This window comes from Melopsittacus undulatus, chromosome Z, assembly GCF_012275295.1.
Source record: "Melopsittacus undulatus isolate bMelUnd1 chromosome Z, bMelUnd1.mat.Z, whole genome shotgun sequence".
Taxonomy (NCBI): Eukaryota; Metazoa; Chordata; class Aves; order Psittaciformes; family Psittaculidae; genus Melopsittacus; species Melopsittacus undulatus.
In genome coordinates, this window is record NC_047557.1 from 45,767,186 (window position 1) to 45,792,228 (window position 25,043).

At 39.0% G+C, this 25,043-nt stretch overlaps 1 protein-coding gene across 1 annotated transcript in view; it reads right to left on the reverse strand.

The window, feature by feature from the left end:
- LOC101867774 (contactin-associated protein-like 4) overlaps positions 1–25,043 on the reverse strand; it is a 231,076-nt gene that overhangs the window by 134,169 nt on the left and 71,864 nt on the right. The window contains exon 4 of the mRNA XM_034073093.1: positions 18,352–18,545. Within this exon, the coding sequence (XP_033928984.1) occupies positions 18,352–18,545 (194 nt within the window). The remainder of the gene's footprint in view (positions 1–18,351; positions 18,546–25,043) is intronic.

Below are 25,043 nucleotides of genomic sequence, written 5' to 3' on the forward strand. Positions count from 1 at the left end.
AACTGCCATATGTGCACGTACAACATAAACCCAGTGCCACTGCTTGTAGTGGGTAGAGAGGAAGAAAAGTCCCCAGAAAAATGGATGGAAGCCTAGAAGTAGTAATTCCAATTTTCACTAAACGTTAAAGTGTCTCCAAAGAAGTTATATGTTATTGGAAAAAGAGGATGTTACAGAATGCATTATTTTTGTCTACCTGGACTTGTGCAAATCATTTTACATTGTCCCACACAATATCGTTGTCTCTAAACTGGAGAGAGATAAATATGATGGATGGACCACCCAGTGGATACAGAATTGGGTGGATGGCCACCACAGAGAGTTACAATCAGTGGCTCAATGTTCAGCTGGAGACTGGTAACAAGTGGTGTCACTCAGGGGTCAGTGTTGGGACCAATCCTATTCAACATCTTTGTCAGTGACATCGACAGTGGGATTGAGAGAACCCTCAGTAAGTTTGCTGATGACACTAAGATGTGTGATTCCAAAGGGAAGGGATATGCTGGAGGAAAGGGATACCCTCTAGAGGGACCATGACATGCTTGAGAGGTGGGCCAATGCCAACCACATGAAGTTTGACAGGGCTAAGTGCAAGGTCCTGCACCTCGATCAGGGCAATCCCAAGCACAGCTACAGGCTGTGCAGACTATGGATTGAGAGCAGCCATGAGAGAAGGCTTTGGGGGTGTTGGCTGACAAAAAACTCAACATGATCTGGCAGTGTGCACTTACAGTCAACCATATGCTATGCGGCATGGAAAGAAGCATAGCCAGCAGGTCAAGGGAGGTGATCCTCCCCCTCTACTCCACACTCATAAGACCTCACCTGCAATACTGTGTCCCTCTCTGGAGACCCCAGCACAAGAAGGATGTGGACCTGCTCAAGCGAGTCCAGAGGAGGCCCACAAAGGTGATTAAAAGGCTGGAGCACCTCTCCTATGAAGACAGGTGGAGACAGTTGGTCTTGTTCAGCCTGGAGAAGGGAAGGCTCTGGGGAGACGTTATAGTAGCATTCCAGTCCCTAAAGGAGGCCTTTAGGAAAGCTGGAGAGGAACTTTTTACAAGGAGGCGTAATGACAGGATACGAGAGAATTGTTTTTAGCTGACAGAGGGAAATTTAGATTAGACATTAGGAAAAAATTCTTTACTCTGAAGGTAGTGAGGCACTGGCATTGGTTGCCAAGGGAAGTTGTGGCTGTCCCATCATTGACGGTGTTCAAGGCCAGGTTGAGTGGGTCTTTGAGCAATGTGGTCTAGTGGAAAGTGCTCCTGCCCATTGCAGGATGGTTTAAACTAGATGATGTTTAAGCTCACTTTTAACCCAAAGCATTCTATAATATGATTCTACAATTTACGTGATTTATGACAAGCACAAATTTTGACGATAATTCACAGCAACCACGGGCTGTGTGCCACGATTTTTTTTTAGTGTAATTTCACCAACTCCAAAGCTGGTGAAAGCAAAATAGAAAAAGAAATATCTAGCAAAAGTTACCAGATTAAAAATTACTTTCATATTAAAAAAATAAGTTAATGTTCATGGAAGGAGATAGATGTAGCCTCCTACTTCAGAATTAGTGTGCTGAGACTGTCAAAAGGTACAAAATTCACAAACATATAAATTAAAGAAAGGTAACAAATTTTCATCAGTTTTTCAAGAACGGAAATAATTAGGTTTTCCTAAATCACAAAGAGAATGAGAAAGGGAGAAAGGGAGTAAGACAGAGAGAGGAAGAGGGAGAAACAAGTTATTCTCCAGAAGAACAAGCTTGAAGAATAGTTCAGAAATTAGCTTTGACTTTAGAAATATGAACGTTGTTGTATCCTTCTTAACTTACCAGTTTGCATCTTTACATTTACGATAAATAGGTTAATTGTTTCAGTCCTGAGCATCCAGATGACCTGGCCAAGTGCCTTACAAGTTACTTGTCTACCTGTCATCTGTGCACATAAACATCAGACAATTCCAAAACAGCATCTTCCAATTACTAACTGAATTTTGACAGAAAAAAAAATATTAAGAATTGCACTTTTAATCCTCCTAAGAACAAATTGTACCTGAAATGGGAAATATTGCTGACATAATGCATAATGAAAGAGAAATAAAAAAAAAGGTAATTCTCAAAGTTGTATTGATGGTTATAACTCAGATATCTTCCTGCTCACGCATATCCCTTGAAAGAATCCTATCACACAAGCATACTGCAAAATTAAGTGACTCTTTATGACGTCCTGTTTTGACCTCAGGGCCTGTATGCAATCCTTACATGTACCTTAGTTATTTGAAGAGGGTCAACACAGAAGTGAGGTGGTCTTGGTTCCAAGCAGTACATTTTTTCTCTGAGATATAGATTATCAGAGGGATTTTTCAGTAATATAAATATATAAAAAAAAAAAAAAACAAACCATAGGTAGAAAAAAACATTTCTATGAAAAGCAAACAAATAACAAACAATTTGATCTAATAAAAAAGGGGGGAAAAATCCATTGAAAACTATGAACAAAGTCATTCTGAACCATGCTCATATGCTGTTATTTCTCAGTTTTAAGTTCTGTATTTTATACCAAATAAAACTCTAGTTTTATAAATAAAACCAAGGAAATATAGCTTGACTTCAATATCTATCTCAGCTAGCTACTTGTACAACAATAAAAATCTTAGCTTACACAGTGTATAAATCCTTTTTTTCAAGGAGTTTCTGAGACTTTTACTGAGCATTTGAGTTCTCTGGTTTTACTGAGTGTAAGTAATTTATTGTATCTGATCAAGGTATTCAACATGTTTGTTGTCATTAAGAGGATAACATTCATTCTGCTTTTATTTTTTTCCTTTTAATAACAGTGCTATGATTTTTATTTCCATGTCACATGTTTTCTCTAGTAATATTTTTGTTTTCCAGGTATTATAACATTATGTTATCTGTTGCATCAGCAACATAATAATGAGAACAACAACCACAATACATTTGAAGTGCATTTACATATAGATTAAAAACAATTTAGTATTTTCAAAATGTGCAACATGTATTTTTTCACAGCTAAATATTTTCATCTGGCAGAAAATTTAGCAAGATTATAAAGCTGAACTGAACAAGTGGCTTGTAAGGTATTTCAGTGAACTTTTCATTACAGTTTCTGAAAGCCATCAGGTCCCTGACCTAAGCAAAGTTATTATTCCATTGCCCTTGTGAACAATAATATATAGCAGCTTGTGAAAACTAGAATTAAAAGTTTTGCATTTGCTATCTTTAGCTTTTTCTTCTTGCCAAGTTATATTCATGAGGAGTTCAATATTTACTTGCACTTAGCCTATACAGGGAGATGACATTTTTTTTTCCTCTAAATTCCTCCATACAGTATATCTTAAAATACAAACTACACAGAATAACACTTTAAATACCTCTTCTCTGAAGCAATCTGATTTGCTTTGTGAATATCAAAATAACATAATACTGTTCTAACTCCAGAAATGGCTGAGCAGTAGAAACAATTACAATTTTATAGGATATAAGGTATTTTGTCAGTTTTCTTCAAACTTTCACTCTTGTTCATAACAACTTCAAGGAGAAATACAGAGATAAAATTGTTGCTATAAGCCATTCTTGGATTAGAACATATTCAAACAAGAATTACATAAGTAGTAGGCTGGTCTTGCTGGAGCACTTATTGATACAACTGTATAACTGCGCTAGTGTTGACTCACTTTATAGTACCAGCTTGCATACACTTACATGATCATGCACACTGCTGACTTGAGTAGTGATTTCATGTGAACACTGTTTTTAACATGAGCACCTCTTCAGTCAGAAAAGCAACTTACAATCAGCCATGTCATATAATTTCTACCACTATAATCCTCATTAAATAATCCCTAATGTGTCTGACTCTTTCTATGAAAGAGAATGGCGTTCATTTCAGGTTACACTACTATAAAAAGGAAGAGAAAGCATGCTCACAGGCAGGTATGCAGCTGATCTGTGTATATAAAGTTATCTGAAGAAATTGAAGCACAGCCAAGAGAGGAACCCAAAGAAACTCTGCAAAAGTGCAACCATAGATCTAACTGAGGTAAAAAAAAAATCACAAATTTCAAATAAAAAGATTAGAAGAGGTCATATATTCCTGGAAATAGAGTAATTAAAAAAAAACCCAATCAACTAAAAAGGAGTATATTTAATAACTGATTTCCTGCATTGAGAAAGAATAAATTAGTGGCGGTCCAAATAAAATGCTTAACTATACAGAGTAAATACAAATAAGGACAGCTGAAGTTTTTATTACTATGACAAAGTTCTGTGTACTAACTCTAACTGTAAATAGGAAGTTCTTCCCTTAGTTACTAATGGTCTTGAAATGCTTATGGAACTGTGGGGTGTATGCAACCCCATATCCCAACAAACTTAACCAAACAGCTAATGTGAAGTATGGAATATTAGGCCAAAATATTTTTTTGGTGTTATAAAAATAAGAAAAAGAAGCTGTACCAGTTTTTAAGTCTCAAAGCCATCTGACAGAATGAGAAAGACAGTACTGAATTGGACAGCCTTTACATTAGACTCTAAAGACCCAGAAAAAAAAAAAAAGAAAAACAAAGAAGAAATATACGAAAAGCAAATTGAGTAAGAAAATAAAAATATAACATAAGAAGCATTGCTGTGTTTCTTTAGGAGCACTGTAAAATCAATGTCAGACCAACAGAAATGAAAGATATGCATGGACATATTTGCTGAAAACCTATTGTTGGAGCCTGACAAAAACTCATTCAGCAACTTTTTTTCTGATTTTTACAAAGAAATTGTACACATGAGTTTTTATTAACTTGCTCTGATCTAAATTTCATAGAGGGTTATTACCTCCTCCTGTCATTTTGTCTTCAGTAGATGTTATTTCCTTTTAGTTTGCACACATTGGCACACTTCTAGATAGTGAACAGAAACTCTTCTCAGCCATTCTTCTGAGACTAAACAAACCAAAATGTTTTTTGCATTCTCCCAAATTATAGCCTCTCCATTTAGTTGATGATATTCATGGTCCTTCTCTGTCCCTTCCACTTTGCATTCTTCTGTAACATAATTAGAATAGCACTAAACACACCAAGAGGAATTTTACTCACAACTTCTCTCCAAGATCTTGTCTTTCCACTCAAAACTTTTGCCTCATGCACATACAAGCTCTACTGCTTTCTACAGAACCATGTTAGCAGCTTACAGGCATGTTCCAGGTAAGAAATGCAAGCTTTAAGATTCTTTCAAATGATGACCTCTCTTCTGCTATTGACTGGTGCTTCATTCTTATTGCCCCAATACTCGGAGATACTCAGTTTTGGTTTAAGTTACTTTTTCTTTTTTTTTTTTTTCTTTGCCGACAATGCTAATAGAATAACATCAGATTTAATTAACACACTTCTAGATTTTTTTCTTCCCAATGTTAATTATAAGTACATATTGTATCAGGACCAACCCTCCAAGAGGAGTGGATCAAACCTGTAATTTACTTACTTTTTTTCTTCCACAAGTCAAAGAAATTTCTTTAGTTAGTTTTATTATTAATTTAAATTCAGATTTTCTGAAGGCAAGAGAAAAATACTTTTCATTTATCTTTGCTCTGTTAGATAAAGCTTTTGTTTGCAGTACAGAACAGAAATATATGTAATGAAAAAATCAATTTTGGTGACAGAATAGCTAGAGTGTGCATACTTATATGTGATGAAAAATTCTAAAATAAAAATATGGGTCTGCAATCAATCTCCATTTTATGTGACTATCATTTTATTGTGATGGAGGAAAATCTCTTTTGAAGAACTGTAGTTTAAGTTATCAACTTAGAACATAAAATTTATTTACACTTCCTTGTCTGGCATCATGAAGTTGCTAATCTTGCAAAGCCAAAGTCAAATAGAGTAACTTAGGCCAAGATCAGCTTTTAATAAAGAGAAAATGTCACTGTCAATAGCTTTTCTTTTGTAATATTTTCACAATGGTACATTTAACCTTTCAAGATAGCTATTTTTTTGTTTTGAAAGGTATAATATTTTGAAGTGACAGTACACAGTTAATATTGACTTAAAAGCACAGTTTTTTAGAAGTAATTTTTTAAAAAAGCATATAATTATGCTGTTCACCATAACAACGAGAGGTGTAGTCTTACACAGTAAGACTAATAATATTATTATTATTCCCCCTGACCTCAAAGTCAGGTACAGGGAGCAGAATGAATCCTACATAATCGAAGTGTAAACGGTTAATGACTTGTTACACCACTTAGACACATGCAAGTTTACATGTCTACCTGAGATCCACTCAAAGGTACTGAGGGCACTGGCGGAAGCACTAACTGAGCCACTTTCAGTAGTTATCAGCGGTCCTGGCTAATCAGGATGTTCCAGTTGGCTGGAGGTTAGCAAATGTCAGCCTCATCTTCAAAAGGGCTAGAAAGAGCATCCCGAGAAGTAAAGGCATGTCAGACCTCAGTGACTGGAAAGGTTGTGGAGCAGATCATCTTGAGTGCCATCATATGCCATGTACAGGATACCTAGGTGACCAAGCCCAGTCAGCATGGGTTTATGATAGGCAGATCCTACTTGACAAAACAGATCTTCTTCTATGGCAAGGTGACCCATTTAGTAGATGCAAAACCACTGTGGATGCTATTTACTTGGACTTTAGTAAAGATTTTGACAGTTTCTCAAGCATTCTCACAGAGAAACTGGTTGTTCATAGCTTGGATGGGTGTTCTCTTCAATGGGTAAAATGGGTAAAAAAATGGCTGGATAGCTTCGCCTGAAAATTGGTGGTGAATGAAATTAAATCCAATTGGCAGCTACTCACAAGTGGTCTTCCCTGAAATTCAGAGTGAGGCCATTTTTATTTAATGTCTTTATCCAGGGTCAGGACAAGGCGACTGAGTGCACCCTCAGTCAGTTTGCAGATCATATCAAGTTGCGCAGGAGTGTTGATCTGCTTCAGGACAGGAAGGTTCTACAGAGGGATCTGAACAGGCTGGATAAATGAGCAGAGGGAAATTGTATGAGGGTCAACAAAGCAATGTGCCAGGTCCTACAACATACAACAGGTCACAACACCACCATGCAATGTTACAAGCTTGGGGAAGAGTGGCCTGAAAGCCATACAGCAGAAAAGCACTTCGGAAAGGTGGCTGATGTAAGAGCCAGCAGTGAGCCCAGTGGCCAAGAACACCAGCAGCATCCTGGCTTGTATCATAAATAGCATGTCCAGAAGGGATAGGGAGGTGTCCTCTACTTGGTGTTCGTGAGGCCATACCTCAAATACCGTTTTCAGTTTTGGGCCCCTCACAAGAAGAGAGGTGTTGGAGCATGTCCAAACGATGGCAACTAAGCTGGTGAAAGGTCTGGAGCACAGCTGTCACAAGGAGTGGCTGAGGAAACTGGGGTTGTTTAGCCTGGAGAGGAGACTCAAAGGAGACTTTATCAGTCTCTACAACTACCTGGACGAGAGCTGTAGCAAGGCAGGTGTTGGTCTCTTCTCCTAGGTAACAAGTGATAGGACAAGAAGAAACAACCTCAAGTTGCACCAGGGGAGATTTAGATTGGATATACTTAGATTGTCTCTAAACTGGAAAGACTCTCTCTAAACTGGAGAGACCTAAATTTGATGAATGGCCCACTCAGTGGATAAAGAACCGGCTGGATGGCCACACGCGAAGAGTTGTGGTCAATGGCCCAATGTCCAGCTGGAGACCAGTAATGAGTGGTGCCACTCAGGAGTTAGTATTGGGACTAATCCTGTTCAACATCTTTGTCAGTGACATGGACAGTGGGATTGAGTGTGCCCTCAGAACGTTTGCCGATAACACCAAGCTGTGTGGTTCGGTTGATACACTGGAGGGAAGAAACACCATCCAGAGGGACCTTGACACGCTTATGAGGTGGGCCAGTGCCAAACTTACGAAGTTCAACCAAGCCAAATGCAAGGTTCTACACTTGGGTCAGAGCAATCCCAGGCACAGCTACAGGTTGGGAAAGAAGAGATTCAGAACAGCCCTGTGGAGAAGGACTTGGGGATGTTGGTCGATGAGAAACTGAACATGAGCAAGCTTCAGTGTGTGCTTGCAGCCCAGAAAGCCAACTGCATCCTGCATCAAAAGGAGCGAGACCAGCAGGTCAAAGGGGGTGATCCTGCCCCTCTGCTCTCGTGAGACCTCACTTGGAGTATCATGTGCAGTTCTGGTGTCCTCAACATAAAAAGGACATGGAACTGTTGGAACAAGTCAAGAGTAGGACTACAAGGATGATCAGGGGCGTGGAGCACCTCCTGTATGAAGACAGGCTGAGAAAGTTGGGGCTGTTCAGCCTGGAGAAGAGAAGGCTGCACGGAGACCTCATAGCAGCCTTCCAGCATCTGAAAGGGGCCTACAGGGATGCTGGTGAGGGACTGTTCATTGGGGACTGTAGTGGTAGGATAAAGTGAATGAGTTCAAACTTAAACAGGGGAAGTTTAGTTTGGATATAAGGAAGAACTTTACTGTGAGGGTGGTGAGGCACTGGACTGGGTTGCCCAAGGAAGTTGCGAATGTTCCATCCCTGGCAGGATGTTCAAGGCTGGGTTGGACGGAGCCTTGGGTGACATGGTTTAGTGTGAGGTGTCCCTGCCCATGTCTAGGGAACTAGATTATCTTAAGGTCCTTTCTAACCTTAACTATCCTATGATTCCATGCTTTTATTATGTAAGAGAAATGTCTTCAACGAAAGGGTAATCAAGGGATGAAACAGACTGCCCAGAGAAGTGGTTGAATCTCTGCTCCTGGAGGTATTTCAAAGGTGTGCAAATGTGCCATTTAGGGACACGGTTAAATGGTGGAATTGTTAGTGCCAGGTTAACAGTTTGACTTCAGGATCTTAAAGGTCTTTTCTATCATAAGCAATTCTTTGATTCTGTGACTTTATGATTCTATGAACTGTTTGTCTTTTCGAGTTCCAACTTCATACTTTTAAGCTTCTTCACATACAAACAGTGGGAGAAACATTGTTTGAGTAGTATTACTTGACATAAATCTACTCATATTACCCTCAATTATAGAGACATATAAGATGTATTTTATGCAATTTCTCTCTATTATCATCTGTATCAGTCAGTTTCCTTTCATGTAATATATCTCCACATTTGTAAGTGTAGGTGTATGCATGCACATACATCAAAATATATTTTTTTTGTTTCAAGGAAGAGATGTCACTTTATAACTTTTTAACAAGCAACCAAAGAGCTTTGAAAATGTTGTTCAATGTACTATTTCCGATAATTATAAAAGATAAGAAGCTGCTGTGGAACCAAAGAGGAAGGACAAGAAATCAGGTGTTACTAGAAATATCCAGAAGATTAACAGTACTGAGATGCTCGGATTTAATTTCCCCTATAACTGTGCAGACATTAAAAGTGATCTGTCATAATCTTTTTTAAATTAAATTATTTTAACCGTTTTCATATCTCATTTGTTTTTGCTACCCACAACTTTCTAGTTCATGGGGTACTGTAAATATATTCACCATGGTGTCATGAAATTAGTGCAGAATTCTTCTGGAAAATTAGTTTAAAATTCATTATTCTGAACATTTACTCATGAAACTCTGAACTTAACACTTACAGTTACTTAGCTGGGGAATTTAAACATATCATTGTGATCTGTGTACATATTGAAAGCTGCCAGGACATGTTCATGAATATTGTAGCAAGCTGAATAAAAACTGTGAACTATTTCTAAAAGCAGTATTTACAAATAATTTGAAAATAGCAGATTCATTTATGTAAATCACACTCTAACAGACTGTTCTGAGGAAGAAAATGAAAACATTTGTTGAATAAAATATTAGTTATGAATTATTCACCTGCCTGTATTCTTCTCCTCACATTAAATAAAATAACAGGCTAAGCAAACTTTTCAAATGTTTGAATCCAATAAATGATTCAGTATCCGACCCTTTTTCACTGAACCTAATTTTTCTTGTCTCAAATAGGATTTCATACTCTTGTTTGGACCTATCTGGGGTTCAATGGAAGATAATACTGCCTTCTTCCACTGCTCATGTCTTACTCGGAACCATACCACCCGTAAATACACACAACCACCCCTCCTGCCCCCCAACGTTTATGTTACATTAAGATGTGAAACAAGCCAATTCTGCTACACAGAATATAAAATTATTTTTTTGCCATAGCTATCTTTTTTGACAGAAAAGCTTTATTGCAACAGATAGGTAACATTATGTATTGGGTTTGAATGGCAAGGTTTTCGTACTAGGAGGGCTACAGGGGTGGCCTCTGTGAGATACTGCTCAAAGCTTTTCCCATGTACATAGCGCCAATGCCAACTATCTCCAAGACAAACCTGCTGTTGGTCAAGGACAAACCCATCAGCAGTGGTGGTAATGTCTCCCTGATAACACATTTAAGAAGGGGAAAGAGTTACTGCACAAAGAGCCATTGCAGCTTCAGAAGTGAGTGAGAATATGTGTGAGAAACAGCTCTGCAGGCAAGGTTAGTGAAGAAGGGAAAGGTGTTCCAGGCACCAGAGCAGAGATTCCACTGCAGCCCGTGGTGCAGACCATGATGAGGCAGGCTGTGCCCCTGCAGCCCATGGAGGTCCACAGTGGAGCCAATACCCACCTGCAGCCCATGGAGGATATCACTTGGGCAGGAAGACGCCCAAAGGATGCTGTGACCCCATGTGGGGGCCCACAGTGGAACAGGCCTCTGGCAGGACCTATGGCCCTGTGTAGAGGGGAATCTGCACTGGAGTAGGTTTGCTGCAGGGTTTGTGACCCTGTGAGGGACCCACACTGGAGCAGTCTGTTCCCGAAGGACTGCACCCATGGAAAGTATCCACACTAGAGCAGTCTGTTCTTGAAGGACTGCTCCCATGGAAAGGACCCATGGTGGAGAAGTTCATGAAGAACTGCAGCCCGTGGGAAGGACTTACTTTAGAGAAACTCACAGAGGACTGTCTCCCATGGGACCCTGCAATGAAGCAAAGGAAGATATGAGGAGAGCTTTCCTGAGGAGAAATGAGCGGCAGAAATAATGTGTGACAATCTGACCACAACCTCCATCCCCCTGAAGCTCCTGGGGAAGGAAGCAGGGAAAAATAGGAGTATTTTAAGCCTGAGAAGAAGGAAGATGGGAGGAAACTGTTTCTACAATTTAGTTTTCTTTCTTATGACTCTATTCTGTCTTGATTGCTAATTAATGAAAATTATTTCCCCAAGTCGACTCTGTTTTGCCTATTGCAGTAACTGCTAAATGATCTCTCCCTGTCCTTATTTTGAGCTGTAAACCTTATGTTATATTTTCTCTCTCCTGTCCGGCTGAGGAAGGGGGAGTCATAGAGCAGCTTTGATGGGCAGCTAGCATCCAGCCAAGGTCAACCTATACGGATATGCACCATAACCATCTAAATGGCCCTGGAAAAAAAATATTTGCTTATTTAAAATAAAGATATATATTTTATGAGCAACATATGTCAGGTTTACTACAGTTATGATAATGGTGAAATACGGAAGAAAATATAATTACAAAAGACTACAAAAGTTTATGTAATACCTGTCTGCACACTCTATAAGAAGCAGCACATTTTATATTTACTTTCATAACACTCAAACTGCTAAAGGTGAAAGCCGTGAAATTATCATCTTAAACTAGCATGACACAGCAGATTTCTGTACGTGCCATTAAACTGAACTCTCTCACTTTCAGATCCTGAAAATCTTTATTTGAATTCAGTATTTTCAGAATATTTACTTCTGGCCTGCACAGATTTTGATAACCACTGTTTTTCACTCTCTGTTACCTGTTCTAGTCAGTAGCTCTTGGTTTTGTATATCTAATGTTATGGACAATAGCGGTGTCATAACTGTTCCTCCTGTTATTTTAACAAACCTTCCTGAAACAAAACATGTGGGAGAGTAAATAGAATGTATTGAGTTCTGTCCAGGGGCAGAGGAGGAGCAAGTGGAAAGTCTGTGGGTATGAATTAAGGGACAGGCTGGTACGGGTGATACAGTTGTGGGGGTCTGTTATAGACCTCCTGATCAGGACGAAGGAGTTGATGAGGCTTTCTACAGGCAACTGAAAGTAGCCTCATGACTACATGCCTTGGTCCTCATGGGGGATTTTAACTACCCCAATATTTGCTGGAAGACTCACACAGCCAATCATTCACAGTCTAGGAGGTTCCTCCAGTGCATTGATGATAATTTCTTAATGCAAATGGTGGACAAACCAACTAGGAGAGGAGCGCTGCTAGATTTAGTACTCATCAACAAGGAGGGTTTGGTTGAAGTGGTGATGGTCAATGCCAGCCTTGGCTGCAGTGACCATAAGATGGTGGAGTTTAGGATCCTGTGTGGGAGAAATAGGATACCTACAGTTATATTAGGGTATTCTACAGGATATTCTACATCTTAGAATAGGATACCTACAGTTCTGGATTTCCAAAGGGCCAACTTTGGCCTCTTGAATCAACTGCTAAGGGAAGTCTCATGGGAAAGGATACTAGGTGGTAAAGGGGCTCAAGATAGTTGGTCAGCACTCAAGGACCACTTCTTCCAAGCTCAGAATCAGAGTGTTCCAATAGGTAGGAAATCAAGTAAGGGATCTAGGAGACCAGCGTGGTTAAACAAGGAGCTGCTGGGCAAACTCTTGTGCAAAAAGAGAATCTATGGATTAAGGAAGGTGGGGCTGGCCAACTGGAAGGAATATAGGACAGTTGTTAGAGGATGTAGGGAGGCAATTAGGACAGCTAAGGCCTCCTTGGAACTAAATCTTGCAAGTTGGGTTAAAGACAATAGAAAGGGCTTCAAATACATAGCGGATAAAACTAACACAAGAGGCAATATAGGCCCACTGCTGAACGAGGTGTGTGCCCTGGAGACAGAGGATATAAAGAAGCAGAGGTGCTGAATGCCTTTGCCTCTGTCTTTACTCCTGTAGACTCTCTCCAGGGGCCCCAGATTCCTATAGCCCCAGAAGGAGTTAGGACAAAGGAGGAGTTTGCTTTGGTAGATGAGGATTGGGTTAGGGATCAGCTAAGCAATCTGTACATCTATAAATCGATGGGTCTGGATGGAATGCACCCACGGGTGCTGAGGGATCTGGTGGTGGTCACTGCTAGGCCACTCTCCATCATCTTTGGTAGATCGTGGGAAACGGGAGAGGTGCCTGAGGATTGGAAGATGGCAAATATCACACCAGTCTATAAGAAAGGCAAGAAGGAGGACCCAGGTAATTATAGACCAGTCAGCCTTACCTCCGTCCCTGGAAAGGTGATGCAACAACTTATTCTTGACATCATCTCTAGACATATCAAGTATGAGGGGGTCATTAAGAGCAGCCAACATGGTTTTATGAGGGGGAAGTCATGTTTGACCAACGTTATAGCCTTCTATGAGGAAGTAACTAGGTGGAAGGATGATGGTAGAGCAGTAGATGTGTTTTTTCTTGATTTCAGTAAGGCATTTGATACTGTCTCCCACAGCATCCTCATAGATAAGCTAAGGAAGTGTGGGCTTGATGTTCAGGTAGTGAGATGGATCAAGAACTGGTTGAAAGGAAGAAGGCAGAGAGTTGTTGTCAATGTGGCAGAATCTAGCTGGAGGTCTGTGACTAGTGGAGTCCCTCAGAGGTCGGTGCTGGCACCAGTGCTGTTTAATATTTTCATCAACGACCTGGATGAGGGAACTAAGCGTACCCTCAGCTAGTTCGCTGATGACACTAAACTGGGAGGAGTGGCTGACACAGCAGAAGTCTGTGTTGCCATTCAGCCAGACCTGGACAGGATGGAGAGTTGGGCAGGGAGAAATTTGATGAAATTCAACAAGAGCAAGTGTAGAGTCTTGCATCTGGGGAAGAACAACCCCATGTACCAGTACAGGTTGGGGGTTGACCTGCTGGAAAATAGGGAAGGGGAAAGGGACCTGGGGGTCCTGGTGGATAGGAGGGTGACCATGAGGCAGCAATGTGCCCTTGTGGCCAAGAAGGCAAATGGCATCCTAGGGTACATTAGAAAGGGTATGGTTAGTAGGGCAAGAGAGGTTCTCCTCCCCCTCTACTCTGCCTTGGTAAGGCCACATCTGGAATACTGCATCCAGTTCTGGGCCCCCCAGTTCAAGAAGGACAGGGAATTGCTTGAAAGAGTCCAGCGCAGAGCCACAAAGATGATGAAGGGAGTGGAACACCTCCCTTATGAGGAGAGGCTGAGGGAGCTGGGTCTCTTTAGCTTGGAGAAGAGGAGAGTGAGGGGTGAGCTCATCAGTGTTTACGAATATGTAAAGGGTGGGTGTCAGGATGATGGAGCTAGGCTTTTTTTCAGTGATATCCAGTGACAGGACAAGGGGCAATGGGTGTAAACTGAAGCATAGGAGGTTCCATGTGAACATCAGGAAGAACTTCTTTACTGTGAGAGTGACAGAGCAGTGGAACAGGTTGCCCAGGGGGGTTGTGGAGTCTGCTACGCTGGAGATATTCAAGGCCTGCCTGGACAAGTTCCTGTGTGATGTGCTCTAGGTTACCCTGCTCTTGCAGGAGGGTTGGACTAGATGATCTTTCGAGGTCCCTTCCAACCCTTGGTATTCTGTGATTCTGTGATTTCTAGGATAAACCATTTTGATGATAATATGTTTTACAATTTCAGGATACAGAGGGTTTTTTTAACTTTTGTTTTCATTTTAAACACACATTCTGCACGAGATGCAGAGGATTATTAATCAGCGTCTGAAAGTAAGATACTGTTTGCTTGTCTTTTGTGCTACTACCCTTTACACAAAGAATTAAAAAAATTAAAGCTATAAATACTTTTTGTTAACCACTTTATACATACTAGTGGACTTTTAAGTTTTTACACATAAATTATGGAATCTGACAAACCGTGTGATAATTTTCTCTTTGAGGATGTTACAGAAAGACAGAAGTCAGTTGTAGCTAACTTGTTATATGTCCTTGAGTTACACAGTTGAACTGAGCAGTTAAAACTCTTCTGTTGCAAGTTTTTTGGCCAAAAATGCATGAAAAGTGAATGATGAACATATTACAACAAACCTAGCCACCTCAGAACCAACTGTGTTGAGATTATCACCATCTGCTCTACTTTAATTCAAAGATTAAAAGGTAGTTTATTTTCTGTAAGTAGCAACAGAAAGAGTGACAAGCCAGTCTGTGTACTGATCACAACATCTGGAATTTATGTTTAAAGCAAATGTAGTGATGGAGCACCCATTTAAATTATCTATGCCATTGGCTGAAGAAAGAATCAGTAGAAAATTGGTTTGGTTCAAAGTAGTAATTAACAGAAGTCCAGAAAAGTAACATATAGGTGCAGACTTTTGCTTTTACAGTGAAGCAGATAATGATGAAGAACAGTGACTGATTTTATTCCAAGGGGGATTAATGGTTGTGATTCGTTATTCCATAACCTGAAACTTTGCATAATGGTGGGCCATTTTATAGCATGGGAAGATTCCAATCAGCTCTAATACCCCAGTTCCTTCAGAGAGGAAATCTGGAACATGAGTAGCAAGGCATGAACAACAAATCATTCAACATTCATACAACTTTATATAATCAAAATAGTAATTGTTAAATTAATCCTTCTCAGAGGAAAAGACTGCTGTCCACAAATATGCATTTCGCCATTAATAACAAAACAACTATTTTGCTTTAGAATTATATCTTCACCAGGACACTGCAAACTGAAAAAGATGGTGCTACTGATCTCAGGAAGTCCTGCCTGAAAAAAAAAATAGACTTAACATAATTATCAAGAGCAGTGCAGAAAATACTGAGAAATAACTTTCTAAAAGATTGTCATGTCAGTGAGGACAGAAAACAAAATGAGTGTGGAAATAGATTTTCTTGTCAAACTAAGGAAAAACTACTAAAATTACCTATACCTAACTACACTCGCCAATACTTATTGTACAAGAGAAGTCCTAGTAACTGTAATGGAATTAGCCTTTAAAAAGTATCTTTAGTACTTAAAGGATTTTAAAAAATAAACAAAATCTACATGAAACATAAACTCCTTACAGGTATAAGATAGCAAGTGAGGCATACATTAAGGTCATCAGTAAATAAGAAGAATAAGATCAAGGTGTATTGCCTGGGTTAAGACTATGGGTTAAGACTAAGGTCACCATGATTCCTTCTGAACTAATTCCTAATACACAGAGTAGTGAAAACAAATCAAATTATCAGGCGCAGGATGGGATAGGCTTCATCCCATGTAAATTCAGAAGATCTACATTGAAATTCAGCATCAGCAGGCAATGAAGCATTTTATAGATGGTGGAGGAATAAGATAATTGTACATTATTCCTTTCAACCTAACACAGATATCTGTGGTAAGAGGAACTAACCTTAGAAAACACTACTCTGTTTTCAGAGACTATGAAGAGAGGTTTTATAACTAGATACTCTGCAGATGCTTGGATAGTCATCTTTGCATCTCAGTTATAAAAATTTTACAGTGAGTGAAAAAACTGTGATCAGCTTTATTTATAACAGGAAATTCAGAATATTAAATTATGATAAGTCATAAAATGACAAACACAATTCAAAACTAACTTCTGAAAAGGAAAATAAAAAGTATGGAGCTGTTAAATTGTACAGAAGGTAAGTAATTTTTCTATTTAAGCACAGAGTGAGTGTAAATCCTTACACACAACAAAGAACTCTGAAATACTTCAGAATTATATTTCTGAAGTATTTATACTATACAGGACCTTCAAAATCAAATATTTTCCATCATTCTAAGGCATGTTAGTAGTAAAAAAAAAAAAAAGAAAAAAAAACATTACCTCTGGTATGTTAGGCAATCTTGTAATAGAGTAATGAGTCAGTTATATAAAGGATAGAAATAACACAGTAGTATCATAAAATGTGAGGTGTTCTTGCCTGAAATGAACTTAGTGACTTCATTTAAGAAGACTTAACATAAACAGGTAACTGTCAAAGAAAATCTATAGAATAAATAGAAACTTAAAAGTTTAACTTCAAGACTACATCTATACATTAGGTTAGAAAACAGAAAATATATTCCCCTAGTAGCACAACTCCTAAATAAAGATACATAAAAGAGATCAATAGACTATCCCTGAATTTGAAGGTTTTCATCCTTGAATTATGAATCAGTGCCTGCAAGCCATGCCTCCAGTCTGCACTGCAATCATTAAAATAATATCTTCTTTATTAAGGTTGAGATAATGGAATTGAATCCTACAGATCTAACAACCTTCTTACCCCAGTGTCTGTATTAGCATTTAACAATTATTTTTCTTTTTTAATATATATTTTACTGGTGGCAATATTCAGGAAGTAACTATGTACATCACTGTTTGCAATACCAATATGGGATTTCAAAAAAAGCCTTTCTAAAGAGATAAAGCAGCTCTACCTCTCAGATTCATTTTATCAGTCTGTCTGAAGATAGGCAAAGAAAATATTGTAGCAGCTAATGCTCATTTAACATTTGGAAGATTGTTTTTCTTTTTTTACTTCCTGCAGCCATATGGATTAGAAAATAATTTATTTCTTTTTGTTATGAAAACACAATCTGAAGTAGAAGTATGCAACAAATTCAAAAAGGAGGATAATTATGCAAAAAATAAGACACTGTGTAATCTCACTGTACCATGGATGGGGTTTGACAATAACAGTAACAAGAACATATTGAATTAAGCGTCAACAAAAATAAAATGCATAAAAGACATTTCAACATAATATTTAACTGTAGCAAGAAACATCTGAAGCCTGAATCTTAGTAAAGTTAAAAAAATAATCATCTTTTTATATGAACTGAAGGACAGAAGTAACGGGATAAACATGTCGGCCACAAGTACCAATATTCTTCCAATATAATAACAATATTCAGTCCAAGCTGCTAATCACTGGGGATCAGGGAAAGACACAGTTCTGGTCTGGAACAAGATGCCATTTCATGTAGATTTTGGACATCATCTCTCTGGTTATGTGTATCCTTTGCTCACAACAATATGCATGGGAATAATTAGTGATGATTGTAGAAAGGCTTATTAATTATTATTGTTAGCTACAAAGCTAATAAGAGAAAAATGGCTTGCAATATCAGAAACTAGATTGAGTTAAAAGACCAAAAATTAAATATTGCTTAATATTCACTGGTTTTTAAATGAACTGGGATTTGGTTATGATCTTGTTTTCTTGTGTTATTTGATTTATTTTTTACAATCAGCTTAAATGGTCTAGAAAAAAATAAAGACGGGTTTGGGTTTTTTTCCTAATTAAAAAGTCAAAATTAACACACAGTACAACTGTACTGCAGAAACTTAATTCTCATTATTGAAAGAACATACCCAAATGCTTTCTTCTTGACGATACTGCTTCCAGTTTCGTCCACTATCACTAAACATCAGAAGGTAGCTTGTTACCCAGTCGGAGCTCCCATAACCACCTTGAGTAGCAACAGCAGTAATCTCAGTTCTTTCACCAAGATCAATCTGAAGCCATTGATATTTATTGGACACAAGAGGAGACCAGCCACCAGCACCTTAAAAAGAATGAAAAAGATTGAAATGTATTCCTAAAAGAAGAAAGTTAATACAAAACTTGTATATGCAAAAATGAATTCATCATTTGAGGAACCTTATCTAGTGAAGGGGTAGACAATCTCGTGAGTAAAAATGCTGGGTTATGACAACATTTTGCAGAATTTTAAAGCATTCAGACATAGCTGGCACCTAGTAGGTTTATTAGAGAATGAGGTGACAACGAATGGTAAAAGCTTCATTTTGTGAGCAAAAATTTGGATCTAATTCAGCCAAACTCACCCAAAGACACCTTAAAAATTTCTTAAAGCATACAGACCCAGAAAAAGAAAAGCAAATATATCTAGTGCCCACAGTCAATAAACAGTATATTGTGTGGAAACAGACAATTTCAATCCAATCTTATGATTGTAGAGGCTTTAAATGCATAACAGTTCATAAATAAAACATAATGTCTGTTTAATTGTGTTCAGGGTCAAGTTTTTAACATTATCTCTTTTAAGAAAAAAAAAAAAAAGAACGAAGAATTTTTACTTAGGAATTTAAATCTGTCATATAAAAATAAAATGGGAAATCATATAGAAGTTCCTAAGCTACAAAAAGTGAGGTTCATTCCACAGAGCAAGTTAAGGGGAAATAGCTCAGAGAAATGCATAAAGCATCATGTATGTAACAATTATTTTGTCTGAACATTTGTAAGCTAATTACAGCTTAACATGTACTTCTCAAATAATTTGAGATATTTTACCTTAATTCCCACTGAATTTCTCCTTTCAGAAATTTCATCCTAAAAGCAGACATCAGGTCCAGGATATATCTATAGCAATTTCTACACATTAATTTTATGTGGTTTCTTTATTAACCCATTTTTCATGGAAACTGTAGCTGAGTGGGACTTTGACTTTTCACTTAATCATAATTAGTGATATAATTATTTAGCAAACTAATTTCAGAAGACCTATTGTTAGTCTCAGAAGTCACTTAAAGGCAGTTATTTTATCCCAGCTATGTCTTTTCCCAATAAATATCAACTTTTTTAATATATATACATATATTTTATATGAAAAAAAAAAACAACTCTGAAGGGACAGTCACACCACACAACCCAAATAACCCAAATGTTTGTACATGCAAGTTGATTAAATGGGCAAGAATTAGCAGTCTCTGAAGACAGATTCCTTCAAAATTTGAGCTGCCTCTAATAAATGTAAGTTCTGATAGAGAATACTTTCTTCCTTAGATGAACATGTAACTGGCTACATCTAATAGAGGAAATATAGACACGTCTCTGAAAATGAAGAACAAGACACAAAGAATACAGCATTATCTAAGATAGGAATACAGTGAAAATACACACTAAATTCCTAATATATACAGGGGCAAGGTTATCCATATTCTGTTTTCTTAATGAAAAGTTTATCACTAGGTGAAAAAGTGTCTATTTCTTTAACATAAAAGGTTTGACTTTACAGTTCCTATTTCATGACAGTTTATGTTTCTTTAAGAATCTATTCTACCAGTTCTCCAAGATGCTGGCTACAAATTCTTCATACTCAGCAGCAATGTAAAGACAAAAGAGGTTAAAAAAATAAATAAAATCAAGATTTCAAATGTACTTTATTTAGCACTAGATGGGATTTTTTTTCTTTTTTTTTAAATCTTTGTTCTCTTTTTTCCTTTTACCCAAACCACAGACAGATAACTAACCATAACAAACAGCCCTGGATAAAATAATAAAAATATTAATGTAGTCCTAGCGAGAGCATGTGAGTTTCCTTTTCTAAACTGGTCACAGGTCTTCTACTCAGCAGTTATTGGTTTCTCTTTATCTCTCCCGTGATCTTTCTAAAACAGCCCGAGGGCACTAAGAGCCTTTAGTAGCCCAGCCAGTCTCCCATGGGTCTTCCCCCTATGCCATGTCTGTGGGCTCAGAACCATAGTTTACCGCAGTCAGCCCATTCTTGCTCTGTGACATATCCTTTAGATATTTTCACTTTCTTTCTGAAGTGAAAGAGTCTCATTAACATTACTCTCCATCACATGCTTTTTATATTACACCCATCCTTATAGTCCACCTTCAGATACCGGAAGGCTGCTATAAAGTCTTGTTGTGGTTTAAACCAAGTCCACACACAGCTCGTTCACTTACCCCCCCCCCCCACCCCCCCCCCTTTTCTCCCTCAACTCCTGGAGAGTTAGGAAGGAGAATCCAAAGAATGTAGCCCCCATGGGTTGAGATAAGAATGGTTTAATAGCTAAGGTATAACATAAATCACTACTGCCACTACTACTACAAAAAATAATGATAAAACAAACAACAAGTGAAGAGAATATAACAACTCACCAGCCACCGACCCATAGCTCACCCCCACCCTGCCTGACCGAGCACCGACCGATACCTCCTCCATCCCCCCCAGAGCTCCAGTCCTTCCAGGTTTCTCCTGGTTACATCCTGGGTATGACGTGCAATGGTATGGAATACCTCTTTGGCTAGCCTGGGTCAGGTGTCCTGTCTCTTCTTCCTCCCAGCCTCCCCTCCTCCCTGGCAAAACATGAGCTCAGAAAAGGCCTTGGACAAACCAAACATTTGAGCAGTAACTCAAAACATGCTTGCTATCAGCAACCATTCTCAGCCCAAAAGTCAAAAACACAGCACTGTACCAGCTACCAAGAAGGAGAAAAATGACTGATACTGCTCAAACCAGGACAAGTCTCCATGCAGACTGCTCTTCTCCAGGCTAAACTGTCCCAACTTTCTCAGCCTGTCCTCATACGGGAGGTGCTCCAGTCCCCTGATCATGTACTCATGGCCCTTCTCTGGACTTGTTCTAACAGTTCCATGTTCCTTTTATGTTGAGGACACCGGAACTACACACAATACTCCAAGTGGGGTTTCACGAGAGCAGAGTAGAGGGGTAGGATCACTTCCTTTGACCTGCTGGTCTCACTCATTTTTGATGCAGCTCAGGATACAGTTGGCTTTCTGGGTTGAGTGCACACACTGAAGACGGCTCTTGTTTGTTTTCTCATTACCCAACATCCTGAAGTCCTTCTCCGCAGGGCTGCTCTGAATCTCTTCTCTGCCCAACCTGTAGCTGTGCCTGGGATTGCTCTGACCCAGCTGTAGGACCTTGCACTTGTCATGGCTCAACTTCATAAGGCTGGCATCAGCCTACCTCACAAGCGTGTCAAGGTCCCTCTGGATGGCATTCCTTCCCTCCAGCGTATCAACCAAACCACATAGCTTGGTGTCATTGGCAAACTTGCTGAGGGTGCACTCAATTCCATTGTCCATGTCAGCGACAAAGACATTGAACAGGACCAGTCCCAACATTGATCCCTGAGGGACATCACTCGTTGCTGGTCTCCAGCTGGACATTGAGCCATTGACCACAAGTCTTCGTGTGCAGCCATCCAGCCAGTTCTTTATCCACTGAGTGTTCCACCTATCAGATTGATGTCTCTCCAATTTAGAGGTCAGGATTTTGTGTGGGACAGTGTCGAACGCGTTGCACAAGTCCAGGTAGATGACATCATCTGCTCCACCCCTGCCCATCAGTCACGTAGCCCTGTCATGGAAGGCCACCAAATTAGTCAGGCAGGATTTCCCCTTAGTGAAGCCATGCTGGCTGTCAACAAGCACCTTGTTGTTTTTCATGTGCCTTAGCATGCCTTCCAGGAGAATCTGCTCCAAGATTTTGCCAGGCACAGAGGTGAGACTGACTGCCCTGTAGTTCCCTGTCATCCGTTATGCCCTTCTTGAAAATGGGGGTTATATTTCCCATTTTCCAGCCATCAGGAACTTCACCTGACTGCCATGATTTTTCAAGTACGATGGCCAGTGGCTTAGCAACTCCATTCACCAGCTGCTTCAGGACCCGCAGATGGATTTCATCAGGTCCCATTGCTTTGCGCACATTCTGCTTCTTAAGATGGTGTGAAACCAGATCCTCTTCTATAGTGGGACCAAGGTCTTCATTCTCACAGTCCCCTTCATCTGTCTTCCTTGATTTGGGTGGTGTGGTCAGAGCATTTGCCAGTGAGCATTGCTTCTTGCAGCCCGTCACCACTATTTCACATGGTGCTTTCATCTGTCAAAGGCTCTTTAGCAGCTCTCCTGTCTGAATGTTCAACAGTTAGATGACTTGCCAGTATCTGTCTGCTACCTGCAGTGTCACAGAGATGAAACATTTGCCCAGTCCTGAAGGAAACATTGTTAGAACATGTCCATTCGTCACCCAGCACTTTATAGTCTTTTTTACAGTGTTTATCCTGGGAGATATGGGGAGGTTTTCAAGAGTCTCTATGGGGATACAGATCCTGTGTTCATAAGACAGTATAAGAACATATGAAAACACAGGGCTAAATTAAGATCTGCAGGAAGTACAGAACTTTGTCATGGCTAAACTTTCTGGGTAACTGACTTTTCAGACTTCACCTTCATCTGCTAACTTTTCCACAGTGTCATTTATGTAATGCACATATTTCCTTTGATTGCCTCTTTCTGCATATCCTAACAGCTGCTGAAGAAACATATTCCCTTGTGAGCTAACAGCAAATCAGAAAAATAATTTTCACAAAGGAGGCAACCTATATCTAGAGATACATTGTTTTGAACCTCTTCTCAAGAGCTCTTTAACCCTGTTTTTCTATTGACTTTTGCCAATATTGAGATTAGCTGGATGAACTATACCAACAATCTACAATAAGGCTGCAGAAGCATGCAAGTTTAGTGCTTGGTATCTGTTAAAAAAGCCCCACATGAACAAAACCCAAAACCATTATACATTTCATTTTTATGAGTAACATGATGACTTAGAGTTGCACAGATAATTAAGAAATAAAAACTTTGTATTCTGTTTAATGTTAGATCTTCCTATTTTAGTAGTTTTTTAATTTACATGTTTGAAAAATATGTTTCTACACATATGGCGTAATTCTCTTTAAAGTACACTGATTCACTAAACACATCTAGCAAGAGAATATTTTTTATGAAGTAGTTTTTTCTTAACTAATGAATCTCTGTATTTCAGTCCCATTTTAGTAGCAACTTGCCTTGATAGCTGACAAATTAATGGAGTATCTATAGTTACTGGGAGACATTTCATCCAGCTTAGCAGCAATTAAATCAAAGTTTAGCTTCATTCCATCTCTTGTACGGATGGATAAATAGAACCCCTCACTTTATGTAATATTCATAAATAAACTAAGTATTAAATGATGTGAAATTTTCCTAAGCTCTTGATTTTTTTAATGCATTAAAATTGATTGATTTGCTCTGGATTTTAAATCCAAGCAATCATGCATGTTTCATGTATCATTGAACATTCATTATTCTTGATTTCTATTTCAACAATATGGGAACATTCATTTTCAAGTCAGTGAATACTGTCAATATATTGGGGGTTCCTCACACCCTCCCCCATGAAATGCATAATGTTTTTCTGCAGAAGTTAAATAAGTAGGTGTTACTCATTAAAGCAATTGGCCTACAGTACCCAACAATCTTTTAGTCAGTTAATTTGCTAAAATAAAAACAAGATTATAGTTCTATAATCTGACCTGGATTTAGATACTATATTCATGGGACAAGACTTGCTTTCCTTCAGATTGACTACATTAATATATTTTCAATCTTACGCATTTCCCATACAGTTTAAATTTTATGACATTGTTTTTCCCTTGTTTCTACAGGTTAGGTATCCTCTGCCTTCCCACATGGCCAACAATATGAATACATCACAAAGCTGAATGGGTATTATTTCCTCATCCTGGCTCCTGTCTGTTAGGACATATGTTTTAAAGAGCATGAGTTTTCATGGTTCCTTAGCTTCACAAGGGTGATAATAACATTATCATTAAGACATTGAAAGTAGATACAAATAACAAAGTTAGTAAGCAGCTACAAAAGAACAAACCAAGAAATGACTGAGGAAAAAGACCCAAAACCTCAAACCCATGACAAAAAAGACCTGAGTATTCTTACAGTGTATTTTGGAGGGTTATATCAGGCTTAAAACTTTACCTTGCTTGTCATGGGTTCAGCCGTGACAGTCATTTTTCTCCTTCTTGTGGCTGGTGCAGTGCTGTGTTTTGACTTCTGGGCTGGGAACAGTTGCTTGATAGCGAGCATGTTTTGAGGGTGTTTTTGTTCAAGGCCTTTGTTTTTCTTCAAGTGCCTTTTGTTCAAGGCACATGTTTTGCCGGGGAGGAGGGGAGGCCGGGAGGAAGGAGAGACAGGACACCTGACCCAGGCTAGCCAATGAGGTATTCCATACCATAGCACGTGATGCCCAGGATGCATACTGGGAGAGAGAGAGCAGGAGGGGAGAGCTCTGGAGGAAAATGGAGGAGGGAGCACGTGGTGCTCAGTCGGGCAGGGTGGAGTGAGTTATGGGTCGGTGGCTGGTGGGGTGTTGTATTCTTTTCGCTTGTTATTGGATGTATCATTATTATTTGTAGTAGCAAATGGCAGTAGGGATTTTGTGTTATACCTTAGC